Here is a 15736-nt window from a genome sequence, read left to right as displayed (position 1 = left end):
TTAGACTAGGTCAGAGAAGACTTGTCTGATGAGAGGCTATTTGATCTGAGACCCAAATGGCAAGAAGGAGCCGGCCATGGGAAAATCAGGATGAGACAGTTTCAGGCAGAGGGAGCAACTAGTACCAAAGTCTAAGGCAAGAGAGGGAGAGCCTTGTTAAAGGACCAGAAGGAAGGCTGAAGCATGGTGAAGGTGGAGGAGATGAAGACAGGAGAGACAGGCAGGGCTGGACTGTGTAGGACCTTGCAGCAACACTAAGGAGCTTGGACATGGGTCCTGGCGGACTGGGGAGTTGCTGGATTGCTTTAATCTGGAAAGTGATATGATCTGACATTTTAAGAACAATCCCTCTGGCTCCTGTGTTAATAATAGACCTAAGAAGGTCAAGAACAGAAGCAGGGAGGTCGATCAGGTGACTTTTGCCATATTTCAGATGAAAAATGATAAGGCTTGGACTGCAGTGGTGGTGGTTAGAATAGAGAGACAAGGTCATGTTCAAGATATGTCTTAGAGGCAGAAATGTTAGGACCTGTTGATGGATTGGATGTGAAGTGTGAGAAAAAGAGAAGCATTGAGGACGATTTCTGCTTTTTGCTTTGGTAACTGAGTAGGTGATGATGGTATTCACTGAGACAGAGAACACTGGAGAAGCAGGGTTTGGAGGGGAAAATCAAGCTTTCTCTTTTGGACAAGCTAAGATAAAGGGACCTTTTAGACATCCATGTAGAGAAGGTAAGTGAGCAGTTCGCTGTGTAAGTCTGGAGATCAGTGGAAATGTCAAGGTTGGAGATGGAAATCTTGGAGTCCTTGGGATCCACGCAGCATTTAAAGCCTTGGCACTGAATCCTAGGACCTCTGGTGTCCCAATCTGTAGAAGCGGGGAAAAAGGGGAGGAGCCCCAGAGGAGTCTGAGAATGAGGGACCTGTGAAATGGGAGGACAAGTAAGACACCTCAGGGACCAGGAAACCAAGAGAAGACAGCAGTTCAAGAAGGAAGGGTGTGGTCTACGGGGCTCACACTGGGGGAGTTGAATATACCAAGAAGTGATCTTTGCCTTTGGCAACATGAAGGTCTCCTGGTGACCTTGTCCACAGTGCCTCCGGGGAACGATGGAAAAGGAAGCCTGGCTGGATCGGGGCGAGGATGGAAGGATGTGGAGTCGCTGACTGGGGAGTGGAGCAAGATGGTTAGTGGGGATCAGAGGGGTCATTAAAGAGAGGCGATTCAAGGACATGTCTATGTAGGATGCTGGGAATGGCCGAAAAGGAAGACACATACTGATGGGTGCTGGAGAGCTTGGTGTTGGCCAAACAACAGAGCCATCTTCTGATCGTGCCTCATTAAAAAAAATTTTTTACAAGTTCATGACATTAAAAAGTGTATGAGCCACTGGATTAGGTGAGAACTAGCTCCCAAACAGGGATTACAAATAACCATCAGTTTTCTGCAGCACTTACTTTTCTGCTATCCTGATGGCTTGCTCCCTCTCCTCCTCATGTTTTTACTCAGATGTCACCTTCACAGCAGGCCTTCCTTGTCCTCTTTATTTATTTTATTTTATATATATTTTTAATTTTTAAAAATGTTTATACAATTTTTAAAATAAATTTATTTCTTTATTTAATTTATTTTTGGCTGCGTTGGGTCTTCGTTGCTGCACGGGCTTTCTCTAGTTGCGGCGAGCGGGGGCTGCTCTTCGTTGCTGTGCGCGGGCTTCTCATTGCGGTGGCTTCTCTTGTTGCAGAGCACGGGCTCTAGATGCACGGGCTTCAGTAGTTGTGGCGCACGGGCTTAGTTGCTCTGCGGCATGTGGGATCTTCCCGGACCAGGGATCGAACCTGTGTTCCCTGCGTTGGCAGGCGGATTCTTAACCACTGTGCCACCAGGGAAGTCCCAAAAATGTTTATACAGTTTTTAAAGGTGACTTTCCATTTACAGTTATTACAAAATATTGGCTATATTCCTTGTGTTGTATAGTACACCCCTGAGCCTGTCTTACACCCAGTAGTTTGTACCACCCTTCCCCACCCCATTTTGCCCCTCCCCTCTCTCCCCACTGGTAACCACTAGTTTGTTCTCTCTATCTGTGAGTCTGCTTCTTTTCTGTTATATTCACCAGTTTGTTGTATTTTTTTAGATTCCACATATAAGACTTCATGTGTCCTGATTTATCGTTTTTCTTTATCTAACAGACTATAGATGCCACTTTATTTATATGTTTATATATTTATTTTCTGTCTCCCTCCACTGGAATAGAAGGCAGGATTTTTCTCTGTTTTGGGTGCTGCTGTCATCAGCGCCTAAAGCAGCGCTAGGCTTATAGTACTGCTCAATAAGTAGTTGTCGAAATGACTTCTGAATTGTTTTATGACTCTGGCGTGGTAGGTTCTTGGGGGTAATGCAGAGGAAGTAGGGTACAGAATGAGCTGAGACCTGACCACTAGGGCAGCAGCTCATGCTCGGAGGTGGCCAGAGTGACAACAGAGAGTAGCCCAGACAGGCAAGGGTCAGAGCCTACCGTCTGCACTGAACAAGGCCATGATATGGGAACCACTGGGCACCAGACATTCCAAGAGGGCATAGCTGGGTCTAACCAGGCATTTGAAGTCCAAGTGCAGGGTGAGAGGCTCTGGAGGGTGGGGAGGTCCGCCCAGGGGACAGCAGTTCAAAGACCAGAACTCTGTTCCCTGCAAGGAGACTAGTAAGAACAAGAAAAAGACACCTTAGGCTGGCTAGGACTGGTTGGCAGAGCTCCAAGCCCAGGGAGGGGAGCTGGCAAGGACAGATCAGGATGGCTGGAACCAAAGCAAAACTCAAGCTGGAGACTTGCCACTAGGAGGGAAGAATGAAGGGCACGAAAGGCCACTGGTCATCCCAGGGCCATCAGTGGGAATCAGAGACAACAGAGAGCCATTGGGTCAGCCCTGAGTTATCCAAAACACAGGCCAAGGCTACAGAGATTTCAGATGTCCAAGAAACTGGGTTCACGGGCCCAGTTGCTCCCCGGCATGTGGGATCTTCCCAGACCAGGGCCCGAACCCGTGTCCCCTGCATTGGCAGGCAGATTCTCAACCACTGCGCCACCAGGGAAGCCCCACCCTTTTTATTATAAAGATGACATACCTGACCCTGGGCTCAGTCTGGGGCCCAGGGAGTGCTTGCTTTTATCAGTGCTTCTCAGAATATGGTCTCTTCCAGCATCATCTGGAAGCTGGTCAGAAATGCAGATTCTCGGGCCCCACCCCAGGTCCACTGAATCGGGCCCTCTGACTGTAGCAAGCCCTCCAGGTGATGCTGCTGCCCGCTAACGTCTGAGAACCACCGTGCCAGCCCTGGCGTGAAAAGCTGAGAGTGGCAGAGGGTGGGAGCCAACAGATCCTGACACAGTGCAAGAGACCAAGACATACGTTTCTTTTTTCTTTATTCCTATTTGCTTCTGTTTCTCATTGCCAGTCTCAGTAACTGTTTTTTCTTTTTCCCCTTCCAATTTTCATTTTATTACTTTAGAAAGTGCACATCGTCTTTTAAATAAAATTTTCATTCGAACAATGGAAATATTACTAACAGTGATATGTAGTATTGCCACTGTGCTAAGAGATTAAAATCTTTTCTCTCATACAAATCTCACAATGAACCTATAAAGTTGGAAGCAATATCGGGCCCATTTTTACAGATAAGGAAGTTGATGTTTAGAGATGAAATAACTTGCCCAAGTCCTCCCAGTTAGGGAAGTTAGAATCAGAAGTGAAATATAATGTTTTTTCATGGGAAATCTATGTCTTAACCACTAAGTCACTAATATATTTACACAGTAATACTAAAGACTTCTGATTATCACTGGTGATGGTTTTGCAATCCTTTTCTATCTCTCAGGCTGACTTCATACATCTGTGTTGCAGGATTTTATTCTTTCCCAGTCTGTTTAGGTCACTGGGTCTGTTTAGCCTCCTGGAACGAGTTCTCTTGCTCAGAGTCTGTTTTCCTGCCAGCCTTTCTCTTTGTTCTGTCTTTGTGAACTTAGGATGGTGCATGCCCGCACACAGAGTGAGACCCTGATTCATTCTTTCCGGAAATTAAGAGGAGGCTGGAATCAGAATTGGCTGTGCTACTTCCTCAACTCAGCACTCTCTTTTACATGTCTCTATAAATTTTGTTCCTATTATAGTGAATCCAACTTGCTGCATCTCAAAAGAAACTCTTGTTGGAAGAGAATAAAGGCATTCTCCAACCCTCCCTGATCCCTTCCAACTCCTGCCCAACACACACAGCCTTCTTTTGCAAGAGGAAACACATTTGTTCTTTTTTTAAAAAATTAATTAATTAATTTATTTATTTTTGGCTGCACTGGGTCTTTGTTGCTGTGCGCAGGCTTTCTCTAGTTGTGGCGAGCGGGGGCTACTCTTTGTTGTGGTGCATGGGTTTCTCATTGCGGTGGCTTCTCTTTTTGTGGAGCATGGGCTCTAGGCATGCGGGCTTCAGTAGTTGTGGCTCACAGGCTCAGTAGTTGTGGTGCACAGGCTTAGTTGCTCCGCGGCATGGGGGGTCTTCCTGGACCAGGGCTCGAACCCGTGTCCCCTGCATTGGCAGACGGATTCTTAACCACTGCGCCACCAGGGAAGTCCAACACATTTGTTCTTTAGTGAAACACCCACAAGGGTCATCGGTATAAGTGTCAAAAGATTGGGAAACTCAAAAGGTACAAACTCGCAGTAATAAGACCAATAAGTACCAGGGATGTAACGTACAACATGATAAGCATAATGAGCATGGCTGTGTGTTTTATATGAAAGTTGTTCAGAGAGGAAATCCTAAGAGTTCTCATCGCAAGGAAAACAATCTTTTTTCCATTTCTTTAATTTTGTGTCTCTATGAGATGAGGGGTGTTCGCTGAACTTATTGTGATCATTGCTCCATGATGTATGTAAATCACATCCTTATGCTGTACATCTTAAATTTGTACTGTGCTGTATGTCAATCATATCTCAACAAAACTGGGGAAATAAAGGTTGGGAAGCTCACTCACATACTTGCTTACCATCAAGTTATAACCCAAAGGCATCGCCTCAGTTCCTTGAGCTGAACGTTCTGGGTAATGAATTTGTCATCAGGGTATGTTGGTTAAGAAGAATTCTAACTGGGATCTTGGGCAGCCCACTTAGTCTTTGAGTCTCAATTTCCTGACTAGGTAGGCAGGGGTGGTAATATTTTCCCTTTTGCCTAGCAGGGCTGTTTATTCATCTATTCAGTCATTCACTCAACAAACATTTACTGCAGAGTGGTTTGGTATGGCTGGAGAAGCAAAACCAACCCCGTTAGTGAAAGTGCTTTGAAAATGATGTGACACTACAGAAATGCAAAGCCTTGATGTTATGACTTCAAAAGACCAATGTGGTAGTTATTAGTGTCAATCACCAAGTATTTCTGGCTCTCCTCCCTCCAGGTACTTGGTAACATTCCACTTCCTGGCCCCATGATGGTTGGGTGGGCTCCATCACTAGGTTTGACCCATGAGTAGTACCTGGTCTTGCTATTATGCTAACAACCTTAAGCGTGTCGCGTCTGGGCTAGAACATTTATTTATTAACTTGAGGCCCTCCAGAACGCTCTTGTCCTATCCTCTGCCATGGTCACTGCTGAACTATCAGATAGTGGCCGCTCCATCAGCCTGCCTCCCGTGGTGAGGAAGTTGCTGAACCCAAGGTGACTGGCCATGGACATGTACCATGAACAAGAAAAAAACCATTATTGTTTTAAGCCTTGAAGATGTTTTGTTACTGCAGCATAACTTACTGTGTCCTGATAGAGACAACCAAATTAACCCATGAACTGTATCACTGATAAATCATTCCTATGATCTATTCTTCTCTTTCTTTCAGTGGCTGGTTAAGTGCAAGGTCCTTTTTAAAGATGCATCAGAATTCAGACAAAGGAATAACCCCTAAAGTCATACTCAGATACTTTCTCAGTCGCCTTACAAGGTAGGTTATTTATATGATTTCTTAATTCATTATTGCTGTGTAATCATTTATTATTTGTTAGTCTTTAACCCTCTTTTGAAAGAATTTTCAAAGAAAAATAAACTGAGAAAAATAGTTTTCTTCCTTAAATACTGTTGCTCTTGCTGGTGTAATGGCTTTTGCCAGTGGAAGATACCAGTATTCATGGTATTTTTTTTTTTTAAGATTTTATTTTATTTTATTTTAAATTTATTTATTTTATTTATTTATTTTTGACTGCATTGGGTCTTCATCGCTGCACACGGGCTTTTCTCCAGTTGTGGCGAGCAGGGGCTACTCTTCATTGCAGTGCGTGGTCTTCTCATTGCAGTGGCTTCTCTTGTTGTGGAGCACAGGCTCTAGGCGCGCAGGCTTCAGTAGTTGTGGCACGCGGGCTCAGTAGTTGTGGCTCGTGGGCTCTAGAGCACAGGCTCAGTAGTTGTGGCGCACGGGCTTAGTTGCTCCGTGGCATGTGGGATCTTCCCAGACCAGGGCTCTGGTGTTCCCTGCATTGGCAGGCAGATTCTTAACCACTGCGCCACCAGGGAAGCCCTATTCATGGTATTTGTCCTAATAGAATTTGAACTATATTAAACCAGCAAAAACACCCTTATTCCTCAGCTGATGGACAGCACACTTCAATAAACATACAGTCAGATTCTCATGGAATCTATGTTCGACAGAATTTGTATGGCTCATATAAATTAATAGCAACTGGATCCTGTAAATAAGAGACTAATGGTAATGATAAAAATAGAATAAGATACAACTGGGAGAGGGGCTGTTTGAAGCTTGGGATGATGGTCATTCTGCTGTCAAGCAGAATTAATGTGTGGTTGGTCAGAGCAGAAAGGAATACAATATTGGGACAGAATATGGAACCAATGGGATAGCAGAGTGGCAGTCATGTAATGAGACAGCAGAAGTTTAAGGAGAAAAGGGAACTTCAACTCACGTAACCCAAACCCTTCATTTATACACTTTCTAAATCATGGTTTGTTGCTGAGCCCAGATCTCATTACTTAGGGTCCATGGCTCTCTTGTTACACTGCACTGTCACAAAACAGGAAGGGAAGCGTTGAAACAGTCTTCTGAGTTCGTCAAATGGACTAGGTAAGGTCTGACTCTGGTCTGCCTGGGCTTGCATTCTGGCTCAATCATTTACCAGCTGTGTGACCTTGAGTAAGTGTCTCAACCTTTCTGTGCTTGAGTTTTCTCATCTCAAAAATGAAAATGGGACTTCCCTGGTGGTCTGGTGGTAAAGAATCTGCCTTCCAATGCAGGGGACGCAGGTTCGATCCCTTAGTCGGGGAACTAAGATCCCACATGCTGAGGGGCAACTAAGCCCACACGCCACAACTACTGAGCCCTCACGGCTCAACGAGAGAGCCTGAGTGCCACAAACTACAGAGCCCACGTGCTCTGGAGCCCGCACGCCACAAGTATAGAGAGAAAAAAATTTTAAAACCTGCACGCCACTACTTGAGAGAACCCGCGCGCCACAACAAAGAGCCCGAGTGCCGCGGCAGAAGATCCCGCATGCCCCAAGCTCTATAAATCTAGTCCTCGTTCTGAACGCTTGACAGAATGCTAACTCTTTCAATATCTTTCGGGCACGTGGCACTGGGTTGAGTAGCCTGTCCTGCCCTGTGGTCTTCTGGAGGAGAGGGATTGGCATGCAGGCCAAGGGTTCTTAGTGATAAATGCCAAGACGGGTTGTTAGGGGTTGGGGTGTGCGATCCAATGGCATGGTGGGTTCTGCCTGGGAAACTTGCTTCAGAAGAAAAATCCTGGAGCTGGGGATTGAAGAGCAAGACGTGTTTTACTAGGCAGATAAAGCAGTCGTGGGGGGCAGAGGGAGCACAGGGCGGGGGGGTGAGGTGGTGAGGCCTCATGGAGCAAGATGGTGGCGAGGACCCCAGTGAGTAACTTGTTGCAGGATGTGCACTGGCGATGGGCAGTGGGAATGGAGAGGGGGCCAATCAAGGACACTCAGCTTTTCCAGCTCAAGCGACATGGAGGATGGTAATGATTTTTTGAGATGGGGAGCTCTGGAAGAGTGCCAGATGGGAGCCAGGAAGAGAGTGAGCCCAACCCGGGGCAAAACCTTGTTGAAAAATAGGGGAAGTAGGAAAATTCCCTGGTGGTCCAGTGGTTAGGACTCTGCGCTTTCACTGCCGAGGGCCCGGGTTCAGTCCCTGGTTGGGGAACTAAGATCCCACAAGCCGAGTGGTGTGGCTAATAAAACAAGCAAACACACCAAAAACAAAACAAAAGAAACACACACACAAAAGAAAAATAAGGGAAGCATCACCAACCTTAAAACACCCTCTTTAAGGTAAACCCAGTGAAAAAGCAGCCAGCTCCTAGCTATTCTGATGTTCTCATTCATGATGGCAAGACCCACTGTTCTTACTCAATTATGATTTATTACTTGCCTTTTTAACTCCAAGAAGAGTGGAAGTGAGATCATTTGCTCACTCGCTCTTTCTGTATTTATTGAGGGTCCACTATGTACCAGGCACCGTTCTAGGCTCTGAGGATTCAGCAGTTGAGAAGCCATGCAAGTGCCTCTGGCATGGTGGTTACAGTCTAGTGACTAGAGATAGACAATAGATAAATCAACAAATATGCAACACTAAGTTGCAATATGCAAATCCATTTATAATAGGTCGGTGATGATAAGTGCCACAAAGTGATAATTTGGAGAAGGAAGCAAGACAGAGGGTCTTCCTCTGGAAAGGTAGTCAGGGAAGGTGACATTTATCGAGAACCCTGAAGGAATTAAAGGAATGTTCTAAGCAAAAAAAAATTCCGTGAGCAAAGAAGGATCCACGGAAGGGAGCCAAGAGCAAATGTCCTGAGGAGGGAGCCATGGTTGATGTGTTTGCAGAATCTCAAAGAGCCCAAAGGTGCCAGAGTGGAGCAAGCATCTTGGGGAACAGAAGGAATGAGGGCAGAGAGGTGGAGGGGAGGGGAGGGGAGGGGGAGCAGGTGATGGCCCAGGTCTGTAGGGCCAGTGGGCTGTCTTTAGGACTTTCCATTTATTCTGAGAGCAGAAGCCTTCGGAGGATTCCTGTAGGGGAGTGGCATGGTCAGATTTACATTTTGTAAGCATCACTCTGGCTGCAGGACAGAGAATAGACTGGGGAGAGGGCAGAAGAGGGGGGCCCAAGTGCGGGCTACTGCAAATTAGAGAAAAGGCAAAAACCCACTTTCTAGGGGTAAGCCCTTACAGATGTTATCTCACGGGAACGAGGAGAGTAGAGGCTCCAGACCCTTACAGCTGTGTGATTATTCCAACTAGGAGCCACATGTTAAAAATTAGTTTAGTAGATTAAAAAAATTGTTGATAATAATGTCTAACTAAAACAGAGGTCACGTACTAAAAATAAAGGCACATCTTCCAGTCTTACCTCCCACAGGACACCTGTGTTAACAGTTTCTTATGAATTCATTCTTGCAGGGATTTTCCACGTATTATTTACATGTACTTTCCCCACCCCCTACCCTGTCCCCATGAATAGGATTACACTTAATGCAGCATTATTTTGCACATAGCTTTTTTTATTTAACGATTTAGTGCTGGCATGTTTCTCTATTTGCATGCAAGGGCTCACCTCACTGATTTTAAGGTTGCCTGGGATGGCGCCATGTAGGTGCCCCATCTATCACGTATTTAACCGGTCCCCATGAATGGGCATGAAGGTAATTTCCAAGTTTTTTGTAATCTTAGACGATGATACAAAGTCTATACATTTTTGCGCAGTTGTCTGGGCACGTCTGCAGGGTAAATTCCTACAAGTGGAATCCATAATTTGGTGCATCTAACGTTCTGATGGATGTCTTCCAATGGACTTTCCCACCCGCCAGGTACGAGAAGGCCTGCTTCTCACAGCCCCGTGACACTGGCTGGTATCACACTTTTTAATCTTTGAAAACCCACTTTAACTTTAAATCTTCAAGCTCGGACAAAAATGAAGCGCATGTACATTTATATGATGCTTCCCACGTTTCAGTTTTCTTATTGATCTCCTTTGATTCTCAGAGAATCTTAGGAGGCAGGAATCATCCACCTTCTTAGAAGAATTTAAGGAACCATCGGCCCCCTTTTCCATAGAAGAGCAAAGCGAGAAATTATATGATTTTCTCAGTGTGGAAAATTTAGACAAAACTAGAAATCATGTTTCACGTTCCTTCCCCTGTACCTCCCCAGGCACGGTCCACCCTGCAGCCTCCATCCACCCCCACTGGCCCCAGCTCGGAGGCTGCCTGGGGCTGGACACTGGCCTCTACCCTGCTCCCTCCTGAGGACATCTGACCTGAACCCTGGTTCAGAGGGGAGCAGGGCGCTGACTTACTCTCCCTGGGGAGATGGAGGGGACAGATGGTGGGAAGGGAGGCCGGGAGGTGAGAGCCCAGGGCCTGTGGGAGCAGCTGCAAAGCAGCGTGGTCAGATGGCTCATCTGGCAGGACCCAGGACCCAGTGAGGGCTCTGTGGCTGTCGCCTGAGCTGATCTGGGAAGTTGCATCTTGGCATAGCTGGTGTCCTTTCTCTCTGAATCTGATCAGCAATTTCAGCTCTGTTCCTCAATACCCACCACCCTCCCGCCCACCTGGCGCTCTCTGTGAAGGATGTTATCACTGTGGGGAGGAGAAGAGTCCCACAGGTCCGGGTCTGGGTGCAGACCAGGGGCAGGGTGCTGACCCCCATCTCTGCGGGGGGTTGCTCCTCCAGCAGCCCTGCCCTCCCTGTCTGTCATACCCCACCCCAGGCCCTGACGCCCCTTCCAAGATGTTCAGAGGTGCTGCTGGGCCACGTGCTCTATCCTTGTTGCACAAACCTGCAGTCTTACATAGGTTCTTTAAAAAAAGAGGGCTCTGATGGAGGCCCACCCAGAATCCACGCCAGAATTGCACGCGCCTCCCACGGTGTCCAATAGGGGCCACCAGACACGGGTGGACCAGTGAGATGTACTACAAATGTATAATACACACCGGCTTTTAAAGACTTGGTAAGGGAGTTCCCTGGTGGTCTAGTGGTTAGGACTCTGCACTCTCGCTGCCGTGGTCTGGGTTCAATCCCTGGCCCGGGAACTGAGATCCCACAAGCCGCATGGTGCGGCTAAACAAAGACTCAGTAAAAGAAAAACAATGTAAAATAGCTCAATATTTTTTTATATTGGTTATCTGTTGAAATGATAATATTTTGAATATATTGGCTACCAAAGTATATTATTAAAATTAATTGTACTTTTGACTTTTTAAAATGTGGCCACTAGGAGATGTTAGCTAAGTGGCCGACTTGTCTCCAGTTGTATTCTATTGATCAGCCCCGGTCTAGACATCTAGTGCCTTATTCATCATCATTGTAGCTGCTGCAAATCCTGCTTGGAAGCAGGTAGCATATGAGGGATGGAAAGAAGAAATAAAGTGAGGAAGGGAGGGAGGAGAAGAGGGAGACTGGAAAGCGATTTTCGTCTAGGGAGGCCTCGTGGAAGGAACACGCAACAATGTCAGATCTCAGTACTGCTATGTGGTTGGACCATCTGGGGCAAGTGACTCAAACTTCTCTGAGCTATAATTTCCTCATTAGTAAAATCGAGGTCATAGTTACCTGACAGGAGTATTTTGAGGTTTAGAAAGCTCCTAGCGCAGTGGCTGACACGTATGACTTGCTCAGTGAATAACAGTAGTTTTGCATAAGTAGCACCTGCGCCAGCACATGACAGGTGCTCAAGAAAAGCTTTTGAACACAAATGTATGCAGGTTTGAGGGGTGTGTGGGGAGGTGGTCGCCCACGCAGTACAATCTGTTTTCGAACATCTTATCTGTCATCGCTATGTGCCCACCCAGGGGACCGAACGGAGCCTCTGTGGAGAGTCACCCTCTTGCCCAGCTTTTTCCTGCCAGGTTGCAGCCTCTTCACCTGTATTCAGCGTGCTTTTCGGTTAGATTGTTCTCCCTTGTGCCCTGGAGACCCGTCTGGGAAGTGCCCGAGTTCCACCTGGAGAACTGCCAGCAAGCGTGCTGGCCGTATTTGCTGTTGCTAGATAACTTCCTGTCGGTCCAGGATGTGGTGAGTTTAAGTCATTGGCCGTGAAAGGGCAGAGAGGTGCAATCCGGTGTCTCCCTTCACGTGGTTTGGTGAACCTTCCCAGAGCCAACCTGAGTCTGATCCGCTTTCTTCTGGCATATTCTCTGGAGTAATAGTGATGCTGTGGGTGGGAAGACTCGCCTCTGGTGATGGGGTGGGAGTTACGGCACCATCCCTGACGGGGCAGTTGCTGTGAAAGCGGAGCGGGGGCAGGGGAGTGGGTCTGGGGGGGCAACCATCTCTGTGCCTGCCCCGGATGCAGCTGCTGTTGCCCCATCACGGTTCCATTCCGGTCCATGTCGCCCCAGGGGGAAGGACGCTTTCTTCACCTCCGCCCAGAGAACCAGTAATGAAACGGAACGTGGCACCACCCCCTCCCCAGAATGAATTCTATCCCATGTCCAGCCAGATCTGACAGAGCAACAACGCCTGTATATATTGGTCCTGGCTTCCTTAAAGCCCTAGTTTCCTCCTAATGAGCCTGGAGCAACTGGAAGTGAAATAGCTGTAATTAAACCATGTCACTGCTTTCGCCTGGAAAGCACAGCTGAAAGGAGCATCGCTACAGCGGGGCCGCATAACCGCTGGCCAACCAGACGGCTGCCTTTAGTTCCCAAGTGCCCAGCAGCTTCGACGGGGTGCACATCTCTGTCTAACTACCTTCAGGTGGACCCACGTCTGTGACGGGGTCCAGGAGGAGAGGCTGGGCTGTTTTCCCAGAGTCAGACTGGCTTGGGCCATACGTGGGACAAGGAAAGCTGTCACTTCTCTCGGATAAGTCTGGTCTCCCTGGGACCGAGGGCGTGGGAGGGGAGGCCAAGGCGCCTTTTATCTCTGAAGCCCTGGAGAGAACTGCCCGCAGGAATTGCCTCACATTGAGTTAGAAATACAGGTAACCGCCTGGTGGCTTTGGCCGGCCGATCTCCTGTCAATCATGCGTGGGACCTCTGGGGTTTCCCACAAAAGCTCGCCTGCAGCCAGGCCTCCGTTCTAAATGAACACATTCTCTCCACCAGGAGTTGCGGGAGGGCAGGAAGGCAAGGAAGAGAGAACAACATCGACCCTCTGACTCCAGCGCACCATAAGGATAATTAATCCTTACATCCGTGAAACGTGATGGAATTTAGTTCCCACCACTGTCCTGGGAGATTAGCTATTATTGTTGTTTTCAACAAGAGAGAAAAGTTGTCTGAATTTCCAGTTTGTAAAATGGTAATAATATCTACTCCCCCGGGATTGTTATAACGATTAGTTGAGATGAGGTATGTGAAATGTCTGTAACTCAAAGTCCTTTCTATTCCTGTGGAAATCTCGCCCACCCGCCTACTGAGTTCCTCCCCCTGGTCCAGGAAGGTGAACCGATGTGGAGCAGAGCTGGTACATGAAGGAGAGAAGTGACCTTTGCTGGATCCTTTCCAGTGCAACGGCTGGACGTGGTATCTTGCCAATGACTTTCAGTTCCATCTCATGACCCCGGTGATCCTCTTCTTCCACGGAAAGTGAGTCTAATTGGAACAAGTGTTTCTCCCCGTGTGGCCTCTTTCATAAGACTGTTAAGAGAGTATCCAGTTCTGGGCAAAGCAGCTTTTACGATTTAGGAAACGAACTTTCCAGAAGAGCGTGGACACCAAACCCGCCACTGTTTACTTCTTCTAAGTTCTCCTCTAATCTTTGTCCTACACAATCAGTCTGTATTTTTGCAGAGTTATAATCAGTGTGTCTGTTATATCTAGTCTCAGTTTTTTTCCATTTCACTGTTCTTAGAAACATTTCCGCATCTGGACATGACCTGCTTACTTGTCAGTTTCAGGATTTATATACCATTTTTTATGGTGGGCACCTAGATTGTTTCCAATTTTTTATGATTATAAATGGCACCTCAACGGATGTCTTTGAACATGCTACTTTTTCCTCTTCTGTATTTATTTCCTTGGGGGGTTATTTCCAAGTGGAATTACAAGGTCAAAGGGTAGGAACAATTTTGCGGTGCTTGTTACATATTGTGGGATTACTCTTCAGAAAGAGTGGAGTAATTTATAGTGTCCCAAGCAATGCATCAGTGTACCTGCTTCCCCACGTTGCATGTTTATCACCTTAATTTTTGTTAGTTTTAGAAAAACTCTTAAGGCCTCGGTAATTCACGGGAGAATTATAGTTTGTGGATTGTCCATGCCATATTTTAAAAGATATATTATTCTTTTTGTTAAAATACATGTTCAATTTAAGAAACATTGGAAAATATTAGGATAAAAAAAGGAAAAAACAATCACTTTAGACCTGTTTCCTCACTCAGGGAGAGGTGATTTTGCTATCCATATTTTGATGTTCATTCTTCTGATCTTTTATTTTGCACAGTGTTTTATACACGAAAGGATTCTGCATATATACTTTAGATCTTTCTTCTAATAGTTTTATGATATAAGCATTTTCCTATATTATTTTATTTTTTAAGTTAACATACTTTTAATGTCTGTATAACATTCCATTTCATGAATGAACTATAGTTTACCTATATCTTCCCCTAGTGTTAAATACTTAGATTATTTCCAATTTTATAAATAACAGTCTCATAAACATTTTCGTGGTAACCATTTGTCTCCAACTCTGATATTTCTAGAATGCATATCCTTAAGAAGAATTACTGGGTCAAAGGGCATGAGTCGTTTGGGCTTTTGAAGTATGATGACAAATTGCTTTCCTTAAAGGTTGTATCAATATTCAGTCCTCTGGCCATCTAATTACACCATTGTCAATATGGACTATTCATAATTTTACAAAACCCCAAAATGCAAACCTTGTTATTTTAAGGTATGTAAGAAAAATTCATTTTTCACATCTAATTTTTAAGTCTTTGATTACTAGCAGTGGAGCTGAATTCCAAATATGTGTTGACCAGCTCTGTTTCACGATTACCTGTTAATGCCCTTTGCAAGGAGACATTTAAATCACAGGCTGACCCATGATGTTGCCCACTCCAGCCACATGCAAAGACTCAAGCATCCTGGGCAAGGAAAATGCATCCAAGTTTTTTTTTTTTGGTGGCGCTGCACGGCATGTGGGATCTTAGTTCCCCAACCAGGGATCAAACCCACGCCCCCTGCATTGGGAGTGTGGAGCCTTAACCACTGGACTGCCAGGGAAGTCCCTCCAAATTTTAATGTATCCTGAGAATTGAACAATTTTTAAAAAGGCAGATCTGTCTATTTACATGCATATCTGAAGTACGTGAAGCTTCCTAACTTCAAATGTAGAAGAGTTTTTGGCTGACCACGTAAAAAACATCGTTCCATGCTTCCACTAGGTACAGAGGTGGTTTGCTGGTATAGTGAGCTTGAGTCAGAAGATGTGGTTCAAATCATGACTGATAAATTACCAGCTGGGGGACCCAGTGTAAGTCGCTGGACTCTCATCTTCATTGTTCATGTCTATGAGATGGAGATGATACACTTCACATCAGGGCCAGAGGAGAAAGCGAGATCGTACATATGGGAGCCAGCACAGTGCCCTCTGTGATGGGCTATGGCTGCTGGAAGGGCTCTGGACACATGGCGGGTGCCTGCAGGTACAGGTGGGCAGGTGCGTGGCTCAGCCAGTCCTGAAGCCCCGGCCGAGGAGAAAGGGCAAGCCTCTGCTGGCTCCCTC

The 15736-nt window shown here is 46.2% G+C and overlaps 1 protein-coding gene across 1 annotated transcript in view; it reads left to right on the top strand.

The window, feature by feature from the left end:
* LOC309611272 (O-acyltransferase like protein-like) overlaps positions 1-15736 on the top strand; it is a 71086-nt gene that overhangs the window by 36876 nt on the left and 18474 nt on the right. Inside the window, 4 exon segments of the mRNA XM_082355457.1 lie at positions 875-942; positions 5878-5979; positions 11911-12096; positions 13495-13593. Of these exon segments, the coding sequence (XP_082211583.1) occupies positions 875-942; positions 5878-5979; positions 11911-12096; positions 13495-13593 (455 nt within the window).

Source organism: Balaenoptera borealis (assembly GCF_965194805.1).
Source record: "Balaenoptera borealis genome assembly, chromosome: 14".
Classification (NCBI taxonomy): Eukaryota; Metazoa; Chordata; class Mammalia; order Artiodactyla; family Balaenopteridae; genus Balaenoptera; species Balaenoptera borealis.
This window is presented reverse-complemented; position numbering and strand designations above follow the sequence as displayed.